This window comes from Melospiza georgiana, chromosome 17 (genome assembly GCF_028018845.1).
Source record: "Melospiza georgiana isolate bMelGeo1 chromosome 17, bMelGeo1.pri, whole genome shotgun sequence".
NCBI lineage: Eukaryota > Metazoa > Chordata > Aves > Passeriformes > Passerellidae > Melospiza > Melospiza georgiana.
In genome coordinates this window covers 15,242,657-15,262,279 of record NC_080446.1, presented here as the reverse complement: position 1 = coordinate 15,262,279, position 19,623 = coordinate 15,242,657, and the positions used below count along the sequence as shown (strand labels likewise).

General features: G+C 47.5%; 1 protein-coding gene across 1 annotated transcript in view; it reads right to left on the bottom strand.

Annotated features, from left to right (window-relative positions):
• Positions 1-2,630: 2,630 nt before the first annotated feature.
• The window catches only part of LOC131090605 (fer-1-like protein 4), a 39,853-nt gene continuing 22,860 nt past the window's right edge, over positions 2,631-19,623 (bottom strand). The window contains exons 29-44 of the mRNA XM_058036080.1: positions 19,394-19,497; positions 18,864-18,995; positions 18,214-18,262; positions 16,925-17,031; positions 16,440-16,571; positions 15,614-15,724; positions 15,033-15,172; positions 14,426-14,596; positions 13,501-13,655; positions 11,420-11,598; positions 10,374-10,459; positions 9,328-9,426; positions 8,821-9,062; positions 6,654-6,931; positions 5,798-5,898; positions 2,631-5,264 (exon numbers count right to left, since the gene is read on the bottom strand). Coding sequence (XP_057892063.1) covers positions 5,084-5,264; positions 5,798-5,898; positions 6,654-6,931; positions 8,821-9,062; positions 9,328-9,426; positions 10,374-10,459; positions 11,420-11,598; positions 13,501-13,655; positions 14,426-14,596; positions 15,033-15,172; positions 15,614-15,724; positions 16,440-16,571; positions 16,925-17,031; positions 18,214-18,262; positions 18,864-18,995; positions 19,394-19,497 — 2,267 coding nt within the window. The 3' untranslated portion in view covers positions 2,631-5,083. The remainder of the gene's footprint in view (positions 5,265-5,797; positions 5,899-6,653; positions 6,932-8,820; positions 9,063-9,327; positions 9,427-10,373; positions 10,460-11,419; positions 11,599-13,500; positions 13,656-14,425; positions 14,597-15,032; positions 15,173-15,613; positions 15,725-16,439; positions 16,572-16,924; positions 17,032-18,213; positions 18,263-18,863; positions 18,996-19,393; positions 19,498-19,623) is intronic.

The following is a 19,623-nucleotide window of genomic DNA, read 5'->3' as shown; positions in this document are numbered from 1 at the left end:
TTACATAACAGCAACAAGAATCTGCATGATCCTAGGTGGCTGAAGCCTGCTGTTCCTTCTAATAGCCTGTCCCTTCTAAAAGCCCAGGAACCATCACCCCATATTAAAGGGGGAAGTACAAACAAGCCATTGCTAGTGCAACTGGAAACCCAGATGTTAGTTCTCCCAGGCATGAAGATGCCATGGAATGCCAGCTCTTCTCCCCACAGGGTGGCTACCAGAGACCCCACACTTTCCCTGCTGGCAGTCACAAGTTCCTATAACTTTATCTTTTGTACTCTTGCAAGCACCCACTCCACTGAGCACGAACGGGCGAAGGTGATGCTACTGGACTCAGTAGCCTCTCCAGTGCTTTTTGCAAGTGCAGCAACTGCGAAGGGAAGAGGCAGTGGGGGAGAACTGTGGGTGATACAGTAAGGTCAAAACTGCTGTCCTTTCTTCGTTAGTGCCTGCCACTCTGGCATTCTGGCATAGCCTCTCCATGCAGCCCAGTCAGGTTCCCAAGGCCAAATCAGGAATTTAATGATTAAGAAATTCCTCTGGGTGGGAAAATCTGCCTGGAGTGAAGCTGCTCTCCAGCAACGCAGAGCTCTCAACAGCCTTGTACATCCAGCACCTCACCAGGACTTGCACACCTGGATGTAATTTTGGCTCAGAGGGGACAGAGCACTGTGAAATGTGCTCAGCAATTAGAAAAGCACTGCCAGTGAAAAAGCAGTGCAAGCTGAACAGTGATATATTTTATCCAAGGGGAGGTCAACACTTTGCTTTGCAAGGAAGTTTGGCACAAAGATGAAGGATCTATAAACTCAAACTAGAATAGCACTGGAAAATGCAAAAGGTCTGTATTTACTGGTTACAGGCTCAAAGGGCCTCTGCACCACTACTGGGGGGCTGGGCAGGGACTGTGCCCTGGGCTGTCATGAAGCACATTTTCTGGATCACACAGAGAATAAAACATGGGTGGGAGGAATTAGGGACAGCACAGCCTCTGTGGTGCTGGCTCCACTTGTTTGCTTTCCCAATCTCCAGTGTGCTCAATCCTTACCACACTTACAAAGACTGTGAACCCTGCAGAGCAGCAGTTGATTCTGGAGGAATCAAAGAAGGAGAGAACTTCTTCATCAGACACAAACCAAAACTAATTCCACTGACCTGATCCCAGAGCCCCTGGCAATGGTGTGAAGAACAAAAATGAGAGACTGGGAGGTTTCGTGTGCAGAGGAGGTGCTGTGGTAGCAGGTCATCTCTGGGCAGTTTGAGAGAGGGATCCAGAAGATGCCTCCTTCTGCTCAAGCATCCTTATGGAGGCAGCTGATTCTTTGCACTAGGCCCCAGGCATGTGCAGGTGCACCATATGGGGTCTCAGTTTCCCAGAGCAGGGTCTGTGCATGGAGCCAGCAGTGCTGCTCACCATGATCTCAAGATCAAGCAAGGTGTCCCTAAGGAAAGGGCTCTGCCTTTGTAGTGTCCTCAGGAAGAAAGATTTCTCCTGCAGTCCAGAGAAGCAGGGCCACTGTAGACACTGCACTCTTCTCCGTGTCCAAAATTTCACTCTGTGACCTGCTAAAAACCTGGAATTATAAGCTATACAGGGATAGCATTCTCAGCAATTAGCTGGGAGATGTCAATGCCAAGGAATCACAGCACTGCTGAAAAGAGAAACTGCTAGGGCCAACACCAATTCAGGTCAAAACTAAAGGGGATAAATACTGGCAGATGTGGGAGCTGAGTTGATCCTGGCCACCTACCAAACTACTCCTCCGAGGAAGAAGGGGTGATACATCCCAAACATGGCCAGAACATGGATCTGGCTTCTGGAGGAACCAGTGTGGGCTGGACTGTTCCACTGTGCTCGGTCAGATATGCAGATGGGGTCCATGACTTTCAGGCACAACAACAATCAGGCTGGTCATCTAACACCTTTCATCACATGTGGACAACAGCAACATCCACTGTCAGACCAGTGCAATCTGGTCCTCCACCATGGTAAGATGCGAGCAACAAACACACCTTCAGTCTGGGAACTGGAAAGGGCAGGGACTGTGGACAGGGTGGAGAGCAACAGCAGGGGAAGAGGACATGGCCAGGAAGCAGAAGGACATAGCATGGAGGTTTGAATGAGAAGTATGTTACCAGAAGGTGGGAGATATGCAGCTCCAAGGTGCTCCAAGAGCTGCCAGCATTAGGATGCAGCTGCTGTGGATCATGTGCTTGGCACCCTTTATTGCTGCCGTGCTTCCCAAACTGCTGAGATCTGCTGGGATGAGGCTGGTTCCTCAATGCACCCAGAGGCTCCAGCTGTCCAGATATCCATCCTGGACACCCTGGGGCTGCTCCTGGTGGCATTCACACATTTGTCAAAGATCTGTGCTGTGGAAGACCCTGCCTCAGCCCTCAGTCTGCCACCTTGCCTGGGCGTGTGAGAGCTGTCCTCTCTTCAACCCATAGTGTGGGACCAGTACTAGGCACAGGTTTCCTGTACAAACATCTCCCCCCTTGCTCTTGTCCTCAGCCAACAGGTGCCTGTCACCTGGTGTTATGGGTTCGGGAAGATTCCCATGCACAAAAAACTCGCGACACAGTTAGAATAGCAAAGCAAGTCAATTTTATTTGTTGTGTTAGCAATAAATACATACTGACCCCTGGATGTTGGAGAAGCCGCCAAGCAGGAGAAGGAGATAGAGCATGGCTCCTGAGCGGGAGAGGCAGTAGGGCAGCACACCTTCGGGATGTCCCCTGGATCAACATGGTGTGCATCATGTTGTCCTCTCTCTCCACCCCACGACCACACCCTATATCTCCTCCTCAGGAATGGCAGTTTCAACATCAACTCACATGGGGTCAATGCATGAGATGAGATCACAACAGCCCATGATCACACTTCCATGCCAACAACAGTTTAATTGTATTGTTTCCCTTTCACAAGATAAATCCCACCAGGTGACCAATACATGGCTGCATTTCTGAAGGTTAGTCCTACCAACTAACGATAAGTTCTTCTTCTACATTATTTTGTTGGCGTGCATAATTGCTGACCAAATATGTCAGGCCTTAGACCCATCTGCAGTCTCTGACACCCCTGGCCACCATAACCTGTCACATGCCTTTAGGCTGCATCCCTGTAGCATTCCACCCCTGCTCTTCTTCTCCATGCTGTTGTCAGTAGCCTTGCAGTGGTCCACGCAGCTGATGAAAGCAGAGGTGGTGGGTGACCTGAAGTCCTCCTGCACCGGCTGCACACTGAGATCAGGGCAGCCATGGTGCTGACCAGGAAGGGGAATTGCTGGTATGAATCATGGTCACATTTGGGCTTGGAGGGGTCTGGGGCACAGGCCTGAGGTCCCCCTGCTGCCAGCAGCAAAGGCAGTACAGAACTTCTTGGCTCGCAAACTCATACCCTGAACAGACACCGCCTCACCCTCCTTTCACTTTGTACACACGGACACACACCTGCAGATCCCAGGCACACAGTAGCAATTATAAAACGAAGTACTTTCAGGAAGCCTGCGTGTCTTGGCTTTATGACCAGAAAAGTTTGCTGTAACTTTAAGGTGAGTCAGTGGGCGGGGTGTGGGAGACTTGGGCGCCGTGGGCTTTGTTCAAAGCCTCGCTCCGGAGTGTTGCTGGGTGCCAGGCAGATTAGGTGGTACTTTGTTGTTTAGCTAGCTTGAGTTTTTTGTTAGCTTAAGCAACAAGTTTCCTTTTCCCCCTTTCCCTGGCCTGGCGAGAATGCGGCAGAAATCCTCCAGCGGCTTTTCGGTATTTTATCCTGAACTGTTCTTCGTTTTGGTCCGAGATCCGACAATCGACAGGATACCGTCGGCCAGGAGCTGTGGGAGCCGCGGGAGCCACTGCGCCGGCCCAGACCTCGGGGAAAGTAGAACCAACAAGAAAAAAGACACCAAAATCCACCCGGTTTATCTGCTACGAAAAGGAGACCAATGCCAGCGTTTCAACAGGTGGTGTGGTGGGAAATGTGGTTGAGCATGGCTGAAAGAGCCAAGAGGGAGGTGTGCACTGGATGTGCTGGAGCACACTGAGTTTGTTTGCATGGAACAATCGCTGCTGGGGCTCGCTGGGCACTACCAGAGAGGACCAGGCATTATTTATGAAGGCAACATCCCACTAAATAAATAGGCCCTGCAGAAAAAAAGGGAGCGATGCAGCACTGTCACAGCCCAGAGCTTTGCTGTAGCCCCAAGCAGGTGTTGCATAACCTGAGCCCTTTGCAGCCTGTTTCACCCCAACCTTGCAGGCCAAAGGTCCCCTAGAGGGAGAGAGGCCTCCCTCTTTGCCATTCTGGGGTCCCCACTCCATGGCTGAACTCTAGACTCACTGGGGGAACATCATGTCTGCCACACATTGACTTCTGGGTTCATGTCCAGCCAGAGTCCTCACCTGCTTCGCATCTACCTGCCTGGCTCTGCCCAGACAGTTTTCTCCACAAAACATACTCTGTTCCTGCCCCATTGAAATGGCCATGATGCAAGCGCCTTTGCTATAAAACTGCATAGTCAGATAAATTCTTTGGAAAAGTTGTGGTCCCACTAAGCATCACCTGCACTACTCAGAAGGAATCTATCCTCTCAAAACCCTGGTTGAAATACCTCCACTGGGATCAGATCATGTCAGGGCTTGTCTGTGCAGATAACAGGAAACCTGGTGCACCACAAACCATGCCAAGAACAATTTATGAATTTATTTTCTCATTTAGTTTATGTCAGCCCAACACCAAACACAGATGCACACTCATGACCTCATGTTGTCCCAGTGTAGTCCTTGCTGCTGTACTACTCAGGAGGAAGGGCAAAGGGGCAGTAGTGAGGACTGCTGAACCAGGATCAGCCTGTACCACACAAATAAACAGGTTGTCCCCCAGCTCCAGAAAGCAGCTAAAAAACGCAAGCATCGGAGAGAGTAGCTAAGGAGTTTTTATTCACAAGGAAAACAAAGCTCACTTCTGCCGGTCTCTGTCTCTCTAGGCTGTCTCTGCACCTGCAGGTTTTCATCAAGCTTTCCGATCTTATCTTGACTCCTGCCACAATCACCCATCCTTGAATAGTTCTCTGCTGAAGAGCATTTATCCATTAATGATCTTCTCGCTGATGTATCCAGGCATGGTGTAGACCAAAAGAACCAGGAAGATTGTCAGAACAGTGACAACAAACAGCACAATTATGTATCTCTTGTACCGCTTCCAGATAAAAAACACAAAGGTCTTCATGGGATTCACAAACCAGTTGAAAGTTGTTTTGGGCCGACTAGAACAGGAAGAGAAGAATATATAAGCACATGCTCAATCTACAGAACATCACATTGGCCCTTCTGCTTTGGTGTCCTGCTACCCTCATGAATCACTAGCTCTTCCTGCTGCTTCCAGGCAGGATCAGCCCAGGGGCTACAGTAAACACACTGCCTGTGGAAACACTAGAGACAAAAGGATGGGACTCTTTGGAACAGTGTCCCAGTGTCCCCATAGCTGTCCTTCACCTTTGTACACAAGGGATCCCTTCACATAGACAGATCTGACCATTGTACAAGCAATGTTATGGCACAGCTGCCTTGAGTATCACCCTTAGATCAATCCTGGGTCAGGTGCTGCAGCCTCAAGTCCTGTGGACTCACTTGAACTCTGGGAAACTCTGGCAGTCCTGGTCCTGCAGACCCCAATGCCCAGGACGTCAGAGATTGCTCTTGGCTTCCAGACAAGCCAATACTCCTGGTTTCCATACAAACAGCTGCTGAGAATGTGACACCGTCTGTTCAACCTAAAGGTGATTATACATATACTCACTTGGGCTTCTCCAGGGGTTCAGGCCCTTTTCGGCCCAAGCCAACAGGACTTTTGTCAGCCTCCTCCACAGTCAGCAGCTGGAACTCCGCTTCCACCTTACCCTGGAGGGACAATATGTCTGAGCCACAGTTGAATGTGTTGCTTCACAAACCAGCCCGATGACCATGCATCCTGCCACAACTGGATATTTTTCTCCCAGTTGCACTTACAGATGGCTCAGAGCTTTTTTCTCCATTGGCTAGAGTCTTACTTCACAGCCAGTGGAAACTGTGGCCTGGTAAGAAACTGTTTTGCAGACAAGGAACTGTATTTTAATGAAATAAAACTACCTGATTTGTCTCTACCCTCCCACAGTGGCCCTGAGCAAAATTCACCCTTGGAGACACGCAGTGGTTCAGCAGCAGGGGTATCAGGAGTAAGTCTGTCTCTGGTCAGTCGGCACCTGCTTGTCTTGGGTAGGCAGAGACCCCAGGACAAGCTTCTGCTGCTGTCCTGACTGGCTGATGGGGAGCCATATGCCTCTTGCTTTGGAGTAGGAGTGAGTGAGGAGAACATGGTCTGAGGTGTTTTAGTGGGAATACTAAATTTCTAAACCAATACAGCTCCCCTCATGGAGCTGAGCTCTATGGAAAGCTCAGAGGAATACATGAAGTCAGACACCTCTGCATGCCACAGCACCTGGTTTCTCAGGGGTAGACAAAGTGCTGGATCAGCAGCAGATGGAAGAAGTCTTCAGGATCCTGCAAAAGCTGGGCCACTGCTTCCCTTGTAGATTGTGTGCATGTAGGACAGGCTGCCATATCAAGGCAGAGGAAAAACACTGGCTGTGCTCACCATTTCCAGCTCCCCACCTTACCGTCAGGAAATACTTGTTCCCACTGGGGTCTGTGAATTCCATGTCCTCTGGTCTGACTGAGCTGCTCCACTTCGCTTTCTTCTTCTTCTTGTACTCTCTTTCCTGTCTCTCGTCATCTTCTTGATCTCTGAGTTTGATGAAGGGCCACCAGCCCCTCATGCGCTTATATCGGAAAATGGAGAATCGAGGTGTTGCATTCTCCTTGGCCATTTTGATGGTGCAGTGCTCAGAGCTCTTGGCTGCCCACACCATGTCATGCAGCTTCAACTCGATGGAGCCTGCAGGCACAGGGAAGAGGAGACCACATGGTAAAACCTTGAGGTCAGCCCCACACAACATTTGGCTGTCTCTGCCATGCTCCCAACTGCCACAAGCAGGTCCCAGCTGCTGCAATTATCTAGCAGCACCCTGCACATTTACAGATAGAGAACCTGAAATTATGCATAAGAAATTACTAGCTTAGGAGTTAGAGACTGGGAGGCAGAAGCCCCAGGTCTCATCTCATTTTTGATAAGGGCTGTTTGGTGTGTTCATATGGTGAGTTATTTTCACCCTTTTATTATGTCCTACCCTGCTCTCCTCACATGTCTAAGATGATCTTCCTCTCTAATTGCTGGAAATGTCAATTAAACTTATAAAATGATAACAATTTAAAATTATAAGTGCTTTAAGGGTTTCAAGTTTATCATAGATCTGCAACAGCCTCAGTTTATCTCCCTGTTTGGTCTTGTGCCTCTGTCCTGCTCAGAATGAGTTCCTGTCCCACTCTGGCACTGAGCCCTTGCAACAAAACAGTCTTACCACATCCTGGTCTGTACTGGTAAAAGCAGACAAGGGATGTGAGTGTTCCCTGCTCATTTCCAAATGAGACTGCATCTGGATACTGTGCCCAGTTTTAGACCCCTAATACAAGAAAGGTGTCAACTATTTAGTTTTTATTGGCTGAGATAGTCAAGTATGTAGTAGGTGCCACAGCAAGAGGGGTGAGAGACACATATATGTTCAGTTCAGAGAAGAGAGGTCGAGAGGGTGGTCTTACTGCATCCCTCACAGCCTAGAGGAAGCTACAGAACAGATGGAGCTAGATTCTTCTCAGAAATTGATAATGAAAGCACCTAAGGCAACAGACACAAAATTCTGGAAGTAAAAAAACCTGAGAATTGTGAAAAAGGTGCAGCCAGGAAAAGGGCTCCAGAAGCATGCTAGCAATCCATCCTTGGAGATAATCAAAATCCACTCAGAAAATGTCTTAAGCAACCTGACCTACAGCCAGGGCAGGAGATTGCAGTAAACCCTGCAGAAGCCTCTTACTGTCTAGAAGGTCCTGAGATTATACATGCCAGAAATCATTGGAATTGTAAATTCTTTCTTCGGTGCCTCAATTCTTCATGGCTGAACCACTGGAAATGCCTCTAGCAGTAAAGCCTCTTAAATACACTATGAAAGGTGAAGTATAAGGAGAGTTCAAACATGCCCAGGAGATAGTTGGGGAAAGGCGCTGCTTTTTAGTAGGGAGGTTAACATTTGAAGAAGGGAGGAACAACTGAACAGAGTGCTATAATCTTGGGGGATGACAGCAGAAGTGGGAGACAATCAGCAATACTTGCTAGCATAATATGTGGGGAATCACCACTAGCTCTGTTTTGGCACTGGGCCTTGCTGCATGCCCAGCTCAGGAGGTTTTACTACTGGGAAGTTTCAGGGGCATCCAGGGAGCTCTGAAGTCCCAGCAACTCAAGTGACAATAGTCTCACAAAGGTTGTCTGGTCTTACACTGGTTGTCCCTGTTCCCACAACATAAGGTCCTGTGAAAAGTGTTCTTAAGCCCAGACTTTGAGATCTGCATATCTAAGAGCACAGAAAACAAGCATGTTTATTGGAAAGGTTGTGAGGAAGCAGAACCTGGGAGTCCTGTGATGTGACAAGCCCTGAAAAAATACACCAGGGCCCTGGGACAAGCATGTAAGCACTGCATGTCTGTGTAGGGGAGGTGCCTATCTCCAGGCTCTGTGTGTAGCTCAGGTGTGAAAAACCAGCCCAGATGACCGCTGAGCTGAAGAGTTTGATCTGATGGTCCTAGGGTCCCTTCTCAGAGAGCTGAACCCCAGGGAAATGCTCCAGCAAGGTAAGGGACAGGTCACCCCACTTCCAGCAGGTAACACCATACCTAGAAAGTCATTAGCTGAAATCCTGTCATAATCCCAGACCTGGAGGACCAGAACAGCCGGTTCCCGAAACTCTGATTCCTCCACGGAGAAGACAGAGTCCTTTTTCTTGTAGGTGATCTCCTTCTCAGTTGGGAGATAATTGAAGCGGAAGATGAACCTCCAGTTGAAATTGCCTTCCCCAGTCAAGGAGTTAAAGTGAACATCTGTCTCCTGCTTGTCATGGTCAAGACCTTTTATCCAGCTGCAGGAGAAACTCAGTTATCCACTACCCTTGTCAGCCAGCCTGAGAGGCAGAGCAGGAGGATGGAAGCACTGAACACCATGGAGTAGCAGGAAAGGGTCAAACCAGAGCAACACCTGGACAACATCTCTGGGGCTAGAGCAGCCCATGAAGAGAACTGGAGTAGGCGTCTCACACCAGAGGTTCAGAGGAGGCAAGTGAGCATGTGGGCCAGGGCAGGGAGCAGGGCAGCCAAGCTCTGGCCTCCCAATCATTCCCACCAGACCTTTTCACGTAGATGTCACTGGAAGGCTCTCCTGTTACTGGGTTGACATCATCAAGGATCACATTATCCGTGTTCCAGATAATCACACGGAGCTCATAGCTGTGGGAAGGACACAGAGGTGAGATTCATGTCCTTGTCCCTGGTACATGGGAGGGCAGATCAAGCCCTGAGCACAACGCCAGAGACGCAGGACTTGAAAATTCCCAGCAGTGTGGTTCCCCCCGCTCCTCCTGCCAAGCACAGCTCTGCAATCTCACTGCCAGGCATAAAACCCTTTCTGGACACTACAACCCTACAAGACAAACACCCACAGTCAATACAGGTAGCTTTTGCAAACCAAATCCCTGTTGCATGGGAAATCCACCCTGCTCTGCTAAGCCATAGGAGTACAGAAAAGCTTAGGCAAGAAGGGATCTCTGCAGTCTCTGCTCCAAGCTCTTGCTCTAGCTTCATAGTAGGTCAATTGTGCTGGACCTTGTCTGCATCCGTTTTTAATATCACCAAGGGTGGACATCCCAGCATATCTGAGTCAATCTGTCCCTATTCCAGGGTAGCTTCACTCTCACTGGGAAAACATTTTCCCTGTAGTCAGCTAGAGTTTCCCTTGCTGAAATTCATGTTTATTATCTCTTGTCCTTTCAGGTGAATGTCAGAGAATAACCTGGATCCTCCATCTCAAAAGTACCATTAGATCCTTGAAAACAGCAGATTTCATCCTTCAACTCCATTTCTCCAGACTCCTAAGGACATCTGTCCACTAGCCAGAGTAGAGTTTGATGAGTAGCTCTGGCCTGGGTTTCTATTACCTTTATGTCCAGCCATAGAGACATTGACCTGCCCTTCCCCAAACCTTTGTGTAGCTGAAGCTCTTAGGGCCCAACATGATACACTCAAGAGAGCATCCTGTGGTCAGAATTGGAGGAAAGAGGTCTACATGCCACACTAGCACTGACCCTCAGCCAGTGCCCTGTGGCACATCCCACCAGCCATGGCAAGGGACCCTCCTTGCAGCCCACCAGCCCCAGGCCTACCCCCACAGGTGCTACCTGACAGGCAGTCGTGGTTTGATGTTGACGGGCGGTGGTGCAGGGACATCATTTGGAAACATGTCGATCCACATGTGCAAGGAGCCCTGACGAGAGAAGAGAGCAAAGACACTTCAAGAGACAGACCACTCTCCAGCTCTTCAAGGAGCAAAGGCTTGATCCTGCGAGGAAAGTTCTCATCAAAAAGCCCCTGCTTGGTTCTCTCCATTCCCAGCACTTGAGAGTGACATGAGATTCAATTTTACACAGGGAAAAAAATTAAGGCTATGAAAGATTGCTTATTTCTGCTCCAAGAAAAACCACTTCACCTACACTGAATCCATTTTAGAGGTAAACATGTCCCTCTGTCTTAATAAGGAGCATATGGTAATGCAATGCTCAAGCAAAACTAAGAAGTGATAGATCTGACTCATGCATTTCCAATGCCAAAGAAAGCCAGCATGACTGCAGGACTCTGCTTTGTTCAAACCTCCAGTACCCAAGAGAACAGGAGATTTCAGTGCAGGACATTAAAATGGTGAGTTCAGATGGCTGCATTGCACAAAACTAAGGATGGAGAAGCCAAGGGCGGAGAACAAGGTTATTGCAAAACAGCAGTGATAAGGGACAATGCAGAGGAGGCAGGTATAGGCAAGGATACCATCAGCCATGGGGGTGCATGGCGGCAAGGCTCAAAAGCAGAGCACATCTATTGCCACCCACACAGTATCCTCATCAGAGCCAGTGCTAAATGACCTGTGGAGACAGGAAGAACTCTGGGTCACCAACACTGTGAGCACAACATTCATGGACAGAATTTCCTTGAGGAAAGGGTATTCAGAAGCATCATGAGAGGTCAGAGGGTAGGTGTAAGCAAAGGACAACCATGGCCAATGTCCTCACTTCATAGCTGGACCAGCCATCCACAGACATAACTCCAGTCATCCACCTATGAAGGGGGACAATATGTAAGATTCACAGGCGACCGGACAGCTGACTAGAAACGAGTTGTCCAGAAGGTCCTTCCCTGAAACAATGTTGAGGTTTAGCACGGAAACACATCTCACCTTCACAAGCCCGGGGTTCTCCGGGTTGTACAAAGACCGGATTTCCACATGCTCTGGTACTAGCTTGTACCCATATCCTGGCATCTCTTCCCAGTGCTGCAGGACGTACAGAGCCTTATGTTCAACATCCAGCGACAAGTTCTCATCTGCCACTCCTCTCTTGTTCCTCACAGAAGCCTCTGCAGCAGGACACAGCCAGGGAGAAAATTAGGGCTTCTGGTCAGCAAGAGTCATGTCAGGACATCAGTCACTAGCACAAGCAACAGGAGATGATGGACTGGGCAAAAAAGCACCTCTCCAGAAAAACAAATGGGGAGAAGCAGGAGGGCAAAGATGAAGGGAATGAGTTCGGTATGATGCAGTGATGACAGAAATGGCAAGCAGGAAAAAAACAAGCTAAGAGAAATGCAATGGAAAGGGCAAAAACTAATTTACTCTGGCCCTGGGAAAAAGATCCAAGGAACATTGAGGAGGACGTGATCTTCTGGGGCAGTTTAAGTCCCCACATCTCTGTGGTAGTGTCAACAGATCCATGGATGAATTTTTGCCAGAGAAGTGCTACTGGAAAGCACTACTTGCGAGTCTCAAGACATGCAGCTGTGTTCTCCATTAATGAACACAATTAGTAGTTGACTCCTTTGGCACAGCAAAGCCAAATGGCACTTCAAGACCAAATCTTGCTGGTGGGAGATAAACAAGAGCCAACAGATGAGGGCATAATGACCCACTCACTCCTGGGTTTATGGAGCACCACTGCCCCTTGGATAGCAGTCTGAGACCTAAACCATTTCAAGCAGTGTTCAAGTACAGCAGAGGTTCACAGGACACCAGTTGCAGCTGTGTGGGAACAAGAACCAGCTGTCAGGGAACACCAGGAGAGCACCTTGTTTCTCCCTCCCCAGCTCTACAGTGATCTGAAAAAAAGGAGGAGTGGCTTCTGGACGCTCCTTGCCCTCTCCTGAGTAGGATTTCTTTTCCATTCTTTGCATAAGTCATAGGAACGACCAGAAAACTGAGGAGCAGTTTCACTGAAGCAAGGTGAAAGTAAAGTTGTCCATACATGTAGGTGTCCTCACTCTGAGCAGGTAAGGCCAGGGATCATCCTTCCTACAGGCTACATAGCATTGCCTTGCAGTACTCAGCCATCCACATGTGGGCCACATCTGCTCTAGTCTTTCCTCAAGGTTGGACTCAATTGCACAGGTGTTGGCAGCAGCAGGGTCTGGCCTTTGGTGAGGGAAGATCTCCATCACTGCTGGTAGACACTGTGAAAGGTTAGTGTGTTCTTGGACATCTGTGGCCCTGGCCCTGGTCCCTCCCTTGTAATGCCAGGTAGAGGGAAAGAAAACAGCAAATGAGAAGCAGAAGCTGCCCACAAGGTGGAGATCAACAGTAGAGAGAGGCAATGTGGAATCACTCAAGGCACCTGAAGCCACTGGAAGCACAGAGCATTCCTGGACAAAGCCAGCTAGAAACAGGAAGAAGACTGAAAAAACACTCCCTTTCCCCTCCCCCCAACCCCAAAACACGCCCAAAACAAAACAAAACAACACCTACAAACAAACCAAAAAACATTAAAGAAAAAACAAACAAAAAATATCACGACAAAAAAACCCAACCAACCAAAAAAAAAAAATCCACAACCCAAAAAACTGCAAAACACACATAACCCCAAAGAGGACTTCATTATCTTGCTGATAGTGATCATAAGCAGATGAAGGTACAGCTTTGTGATAGTGCCAGCCACCAGAATAAGTTGGCATACAGCAAACCTCCATGACCAGCACTGCTGTGAAAGTAGGTTTACTTTGTTCCACCCACTGACGCGGAAGCCACTTAGTTATCTAATGGCCTGGATCACATCTTCTCCCAGTGCAACAATGTCCACTGAAACGAGGGCACTGAACCAAGGATGCACCTCACAGTAACCCAAAAACCTGGGCCATGCAGGGCACCTAGGGGGAAGCCAGCCTGGACACCTCAGGGAAGAGAGGATTGTGGGCTCGCAGACCACCCAGCAGCACGTGCATTGCTGAGCACAGGCAGCTGCTTAAGGGACCAGTGTAACAAGCCCTATGTACCTTCAGGAAAAGCCTCTGGAGGGACCTTGAATATTTTATTGTCCACTTTGATCTCCTCCCATCTGTACTCTGCAGCAGGGATTGAGTTTTTCTTGCATAAACTATCCAGGATTTGTGTGGGTTTAAAAGCATCTCGCCACATGTTGTAGCCATTTCTGCATGGAAAAAGAAAACATCAGGAAATTGTTTAACTTAAGTTTCCTTGCTAGGCTGTGAAACAGCCTTCCTTCCCAAAGCACAGGCTATATCACTAGAACCTTGCTCAGATTTCCACTGGGCTTAAAGAGGTTACAAAAAGTCTTAATGAATGAAAAGCTAAACAAATTCTTTCCTGACAGAAAACAAGCTGGACTTGCACCCCACAGAACTATTAGCTTCTGAGCAGCAGAAGCAATGCTAGGAGCAGGAACAATTCTAGATGCAGTTCCTAAGTGAGAAAGAACTTTTAGTTGTGCTGCATACTCAGCTCCATTCCCACAGCTAATTTTTCAATAGCAGGGTAGGAGAGGAGAAATTTGCAGAAATTTGGCTGAAGATCTGGAGAATCCATATGGAAGGAGGCCAAAGAAAATCAGATGTCCTGAGTGTTGCTGCTTACAAAATGCTGCCAGAGAAACTGCTGTACTTTCTGAAAGAGGTCGGAGTCAAGCAAGCACTTTTCTCACAGAACACCAATGTGTAAGGAATAGAAAAGGTTTTTTTGCTATTTTATGCAAGGTATATTAGATTGCAGTAAGAATTAGAGTTATCACAGGAAGATGGTAGGGGTCTAAAGAGAAAGAGTTATCCATGTAACTTGTAGTGAATCTGCAAATGAGCACCTGCAAATGAATATTCTGTCTCACACAACAGGAGGAGCTCTATTACGCACATGTGGCAGGTGAGAAGAATGTCTAAGGCCCTCATGTGTCACATTGGTACCTACAAGTCATACTGTGTAGCCACTCCACAGTTGGCCCTGTGCTTGCTGTAGAATCGATTCTCCAAGTCAATCTTGGTCTCCCCAATCAGATCATCAGATCCAACCAAATCATGATCAAATATTGCCACAGTGAGTTCTGATTCCATGGGAAAGGAGACTGTCAGCTCCACAACTCTGGACAGAATCAAACAGGGAAAGCACAATTAGCAGAGGATGGAAATTAAACACATGCTCTGCTTTGATAATCCTATATGTTTAAGAACGGTATTTGACAACTTAAAGGCCTCTGATAAACTTTGATTCTCTCTAAATTCAGTATGTGACATTTTCAGTGTGCATGCTCAAAGGAATTCCTTTTCCAGGAGTGTATGGCTCGGATAGAGGGTCTGGAGTTAGGGAATGCTTGGCTTTAAATCAAATCCTTGGGTGTACTCGCCTCTTAACCCAAAGCATGATGGCTCCTGAGTTAGCTGGAGGCAAGAGACATGCCCAAGGGCTTTGTGTAAAAGCTCAAGATTCTCCATCAGAAAGGAACAGAAGACCTTACATGCTGAACCACATTTCAAGCCCCAGATTTGCACTGTTCTTATTAAAACCCACTAGATGAAACCTTCTTGCATACTCTCCAAACACAGGATTGAGCTGCTTTGGAATGTATCGCTCCTTAGTGTCCTTCTGCTGCTTCCCCACAGTCACCACCACATAGGGGTCTGCTTTGCCATTGGGGTCTGCTGGAGAGAGATTTGTGGCCTGGAATATATAAGAGATACTGCTATACACAGCTGTGGAGGGCAACCTGAACAAGGAACACTGCACCGGCCTGAAACCACCCAAGCCCGCTTTGTCAGGTCCCTCCAGCAACCACCCCAGCAGTGAAACAGGCACTTGATCCCACACAAATCCTCACTCTACAAGCCATTAATATCTTCAGCTGTGGACCCACCTACTTGCTCATGATCTCAAGGCAGATGTGAGGAGCCAAGAAGTACCCATCTGCCCATCCTCAAGCTACAAAGCATGGAAGACTCTCCATGGACAGGAGGTAGGTGCCTTCCACTGGCAGAGGCTTCAAGCCAGCATCACATTTTTCACAAGCGCCACTGCTCACATTTACTGAGCAGAGAAGGGCAGAAGGTCCACAGGGAGGAGAGAGACCGCCAAGCATTACTGTCACCTCCCCCAGAGACTTACCTTAACAATGTAAACTCTTACAAGAACCTTGATGGGTCTATTCCTTGGAATGCCCTGGGAGACCTTGGGCTCTGTAACAGTTTCCTCACTGGGGTAGACATAGAAGGAGCCCTGCAGAAAACAAACATTTTCAAGGAACAGTTGGATATACATGGGAATATCTCAGAAAGGATTGGAGCCACCAGCTTCGCCTGCTAACTAGAAAATCAGAGCCATTTCCCCCATGCAGACCACAGACACCCTATGGCCATGGGGACAGTGTTTTCCAAAGGTCAAATCATGTCCACATGGCCCAGGCAATCCCTGCTTGCAATTTAGGCTGCAGGCTGTCATGCCTCTGCCAATGTCAGATATGAGCATCTCTAGGCACTTTGGATTGCCAAAGGCAGAGGACACCAAACGTTTTCTAGCGACAGCTACAACTTCTGTAGTTGATATTTTAGAGTCTTCAAGAGCTCCTGGATGGGAGGATGACACCTCTTTTAAATAAGTTTTCCTAACCTTAAAACCAGTGAAACTTACTTATATAGTACTTACATGCATATTGAATAGACCCAGAGGCTGCAACCAGAGTGAGTCCTTTATGTTTCATACTTTCTCCTTGTAGCAGTTAAAAAATCTAAATTGGATGGATTTATAAGATAAAAACAGTAGGACCAAAGTACAATTGCTTCAACAGGCACTAACAATACCCTGGCCGTGCTGCAGCCCAAACTGCACACCCATGCATTCTGCAAGGTTTTACTGGTGTTGGCTTGCCCTGAAATACAGATTATAAGGATTTTCTTCCACAAGCAGCACAAATGTCATCCAAATGAAACAGTACCTTGTACTTCCCCACATAGCGTTCATCCTCATTTCCATCTTCATCTTCATTTGCTTTGCCACGATGAAGGGGGAAAATAGACAACCAGTCTTCAAAATTACCAAACTCATGTTCCAGCTCAGAGTTGTAGATCTGAAATAAGTAGAAAGTTATTGTGAGCCTTTTCTTGCCATCTCAAAGGGAAGGAGAGTCAGAAAGACCATCCTTTCTCTGTTTCAATCATTTCACCTAGTCCTACCTTACTTCTGTATTACTCAGGGCAGGATGTTAATGATTTTCCTGCATGTCCCTAGGGCCAGCCTTAGATGTGGTTTCACATCTCAGCTTGGCTCCAAGGTGTTACTAGCTACATCAAAGGCAAGCAATGGTGTGTCCTCAGCACACACTGCAGGTTCTCCTCCCAGCATAATTTCCACTGCAGGAAGGTGAGGAAGACATGGACGAAGGGCCAGGGCTGAAAGTGACTAGGTCACCCCAATTATCACCTGAAGGGTGGCAATGAGCTTCCTCTTCGGTTGAGCAGGTTCAGTTTCAATCACTGCCTCATCCTCTGCTTCCATGTCAATGAAAGATGCATTTAAATTCCCTCCATCTAGAAATGATGGTAAGAGATTAGGAAACACTCTGATTTTGCCCATCATATCAAGTGTCTCTACATGAAGTCACCCCAGCCACAGTTTCTGCTTTCACCCAGGGATTTGGCCTCTGTCACAGCAACTGGAGCTATTGCTATTTGTAACAGGTGTCTTTCCAGCATCTCCAGTTTCCCAGCACAGCATGGCTGGATGGGTGGGGGGACAAAAATTAGCACAGACCTACCTGCCTATCTGTCTGCATGGCCACCATTTAGACAGGAATTGGGCAGAAACCAAATGAAGGAAGGTGGTTGGGCCACCTTACAGGTGCTGTCAGGGAAGGCACAGAGGAGAGTCCACCCTCCTCTTTGGATGAGAGCTTATTTGCTAGCCTGGTAGTTTGGGTGGCTAACTGAAGCATCACTGCCACTTTTGGCACAGCCAGCTGAAAGAGACCATGTCTAGACCTTTCTCAGGGGCACCACCAAACCAAGGACAGAGTGGGTGTGTGCTTGTCTCATTTCCCAAGGCTCCAGATCCCTTAAGCGCTAATGGGATGCAGGTACCCTCAAAGTCTCTCCTTAAATTGTGATGATTTACATCATTTTTATACTTTGCACTTTCCCAGGCCAGAGCCATATGAGTCACTGCTTACACCTCTGCAAACCTGAACCTACAGCTGTAACACTATTCTCAGATCATAAAAAGATTGTTATTGTTGTCCGTTGCCTCTGGTATCTCCTGTTACCTGATTCATCTGCACCCCACGTGAGTACCCCATAAGCACAGAGTGATTCCCAGATCCTGGACAGTTTTTCCTGTCCATCATCCTCTCTCCATCCTACCACTGCTTCCTGGTCTCACCTAGACAATCCCATGATCCCTGCAGATGATTTTTCTTCATTTTTCTCACACAGGAAAACACTTGCTTTAACACCGTTTTACAAGACTCAACTATTTTCCAGGACTTTTCTGACTTTTCCGAATTTTTTTCAGGAAAGTTTGGTGTTTTTTCAACTTGAAATAGCCTGATAGCCCTTTTCAATGTCTTCGGCCTCTCTGCTCACTTTTATGTTGTTGTTGCTGAATGTTGCAAGGGTGTCTGCACAGACACTATTCTCACAAGTCCAGTACCCTCTGGGATGGTATAAAATCTTGGTTCTCCCCACTAAAGAGTGAGGTATTGCTAGAGAGCTCACCTGCATCATTCAGGTCATCATTCTCAGCATCTTCCTCATCACTGCATGCCTGAAACATACACAGTCACCTCAGATCTCTGACAGAAAAAGCTTCACCTTCCAAGCACACAACACTGACATTTTCCTGCTGGCAGAGTAAGTAAGACATAGCTGAAATCATTCTGCAATAACATTATTGCAGGATTGCATTCAACGAGTGTCTTAATGACTTTTTTCTTGTCCCCAGATCCTCCTTCTAGCTTCTTTTGATTGGAATTTAAGTTGACAGTGCAAGGAAGGAAATTTGGAGCAGACCTGCTCCCATAACACATACTAGTACATAACCAGGACAGAGTAAGCAGTATGAAAGTCCCTGTTAAAGTCAGCAACCTCACATTTTCAGAAGTCCCTTGACAGAAGCTGCCTCATTCTCACACCAGTTGAGCACCGAGCCTCAGGGATGTTTCAATACCCACCTCCTAGTGAAATCAGCCCACCTGGTAGATGCTTGATACCTGGCTACCTTAAATATGCTTGATACACTAAAGTTCACATCTTCCTGCAGATCCATGCCAGGAGAGCTCCTGTGACACTCAATATGGTTGAAAATATCTTCATCAGACTAGTGCAGCCTATTTTCCCTTCTGCTGGCAGCTGTCACAAAATATTACCTGGTTATACAGTTCTTTCAGGGACGCATAGTACTTGGACCACCAATCCAGTTCTTCCAGTTCTAGTTTTTCCTCTTCATATTCATCTTCCTTCTTTACAAGCTTATTGATAGGAATTTTCTTCAAAGGAGCCTTGAGAGAAAAGATAACAGGGTTCAGAGGGAAGAAATGACCATCCAGGACACTCATGCACCCTCCTCCAGTGCCCTGGGAGCCTCTGGCAAAGTCTCAGCATTCAGGCACAGCACAGGAGGTGCAAAGCTGCCCGTGGCTCCAGCTTTGTTCTTTGCTACAAAAGAAGCCATTCTCAAGGCACAGGGCAGACCTCTTTAATGTCCCTGTGCCAGAGCCCCAGCACATTATGCTGCCAATGAGCAGGCAGGAGAGAGGAGAATTTCAGTCCAGAAAAAGACCTGGTGGATGAAACCTAACACTGAATTTCTGAACTTTTTGTTGTTGTTGTTGTTGTTTGTAATCTACAGTTTGGCTTTACAAACTTCAAAATTTGTTGGACCCAACATATGACTCACCTTCACAAAACTTAGGGGGTGAGTGCTGGAACCCGGGTCACCAGCTGCCCGTCCAATGTTTACCACAGTCTGAGATGGAAGACGGTGAGATGAGACATTGCAAGCTGAGACGAAAATAAAAAACTTAATGTTTCCATGCATTTATTTGTGCCCACTACTTCTTACTTTCAGCCATAGGAAAATCCTCACTGTTAAAACACTATTCTGATTGATTTCAGAGCTTTTTAAAT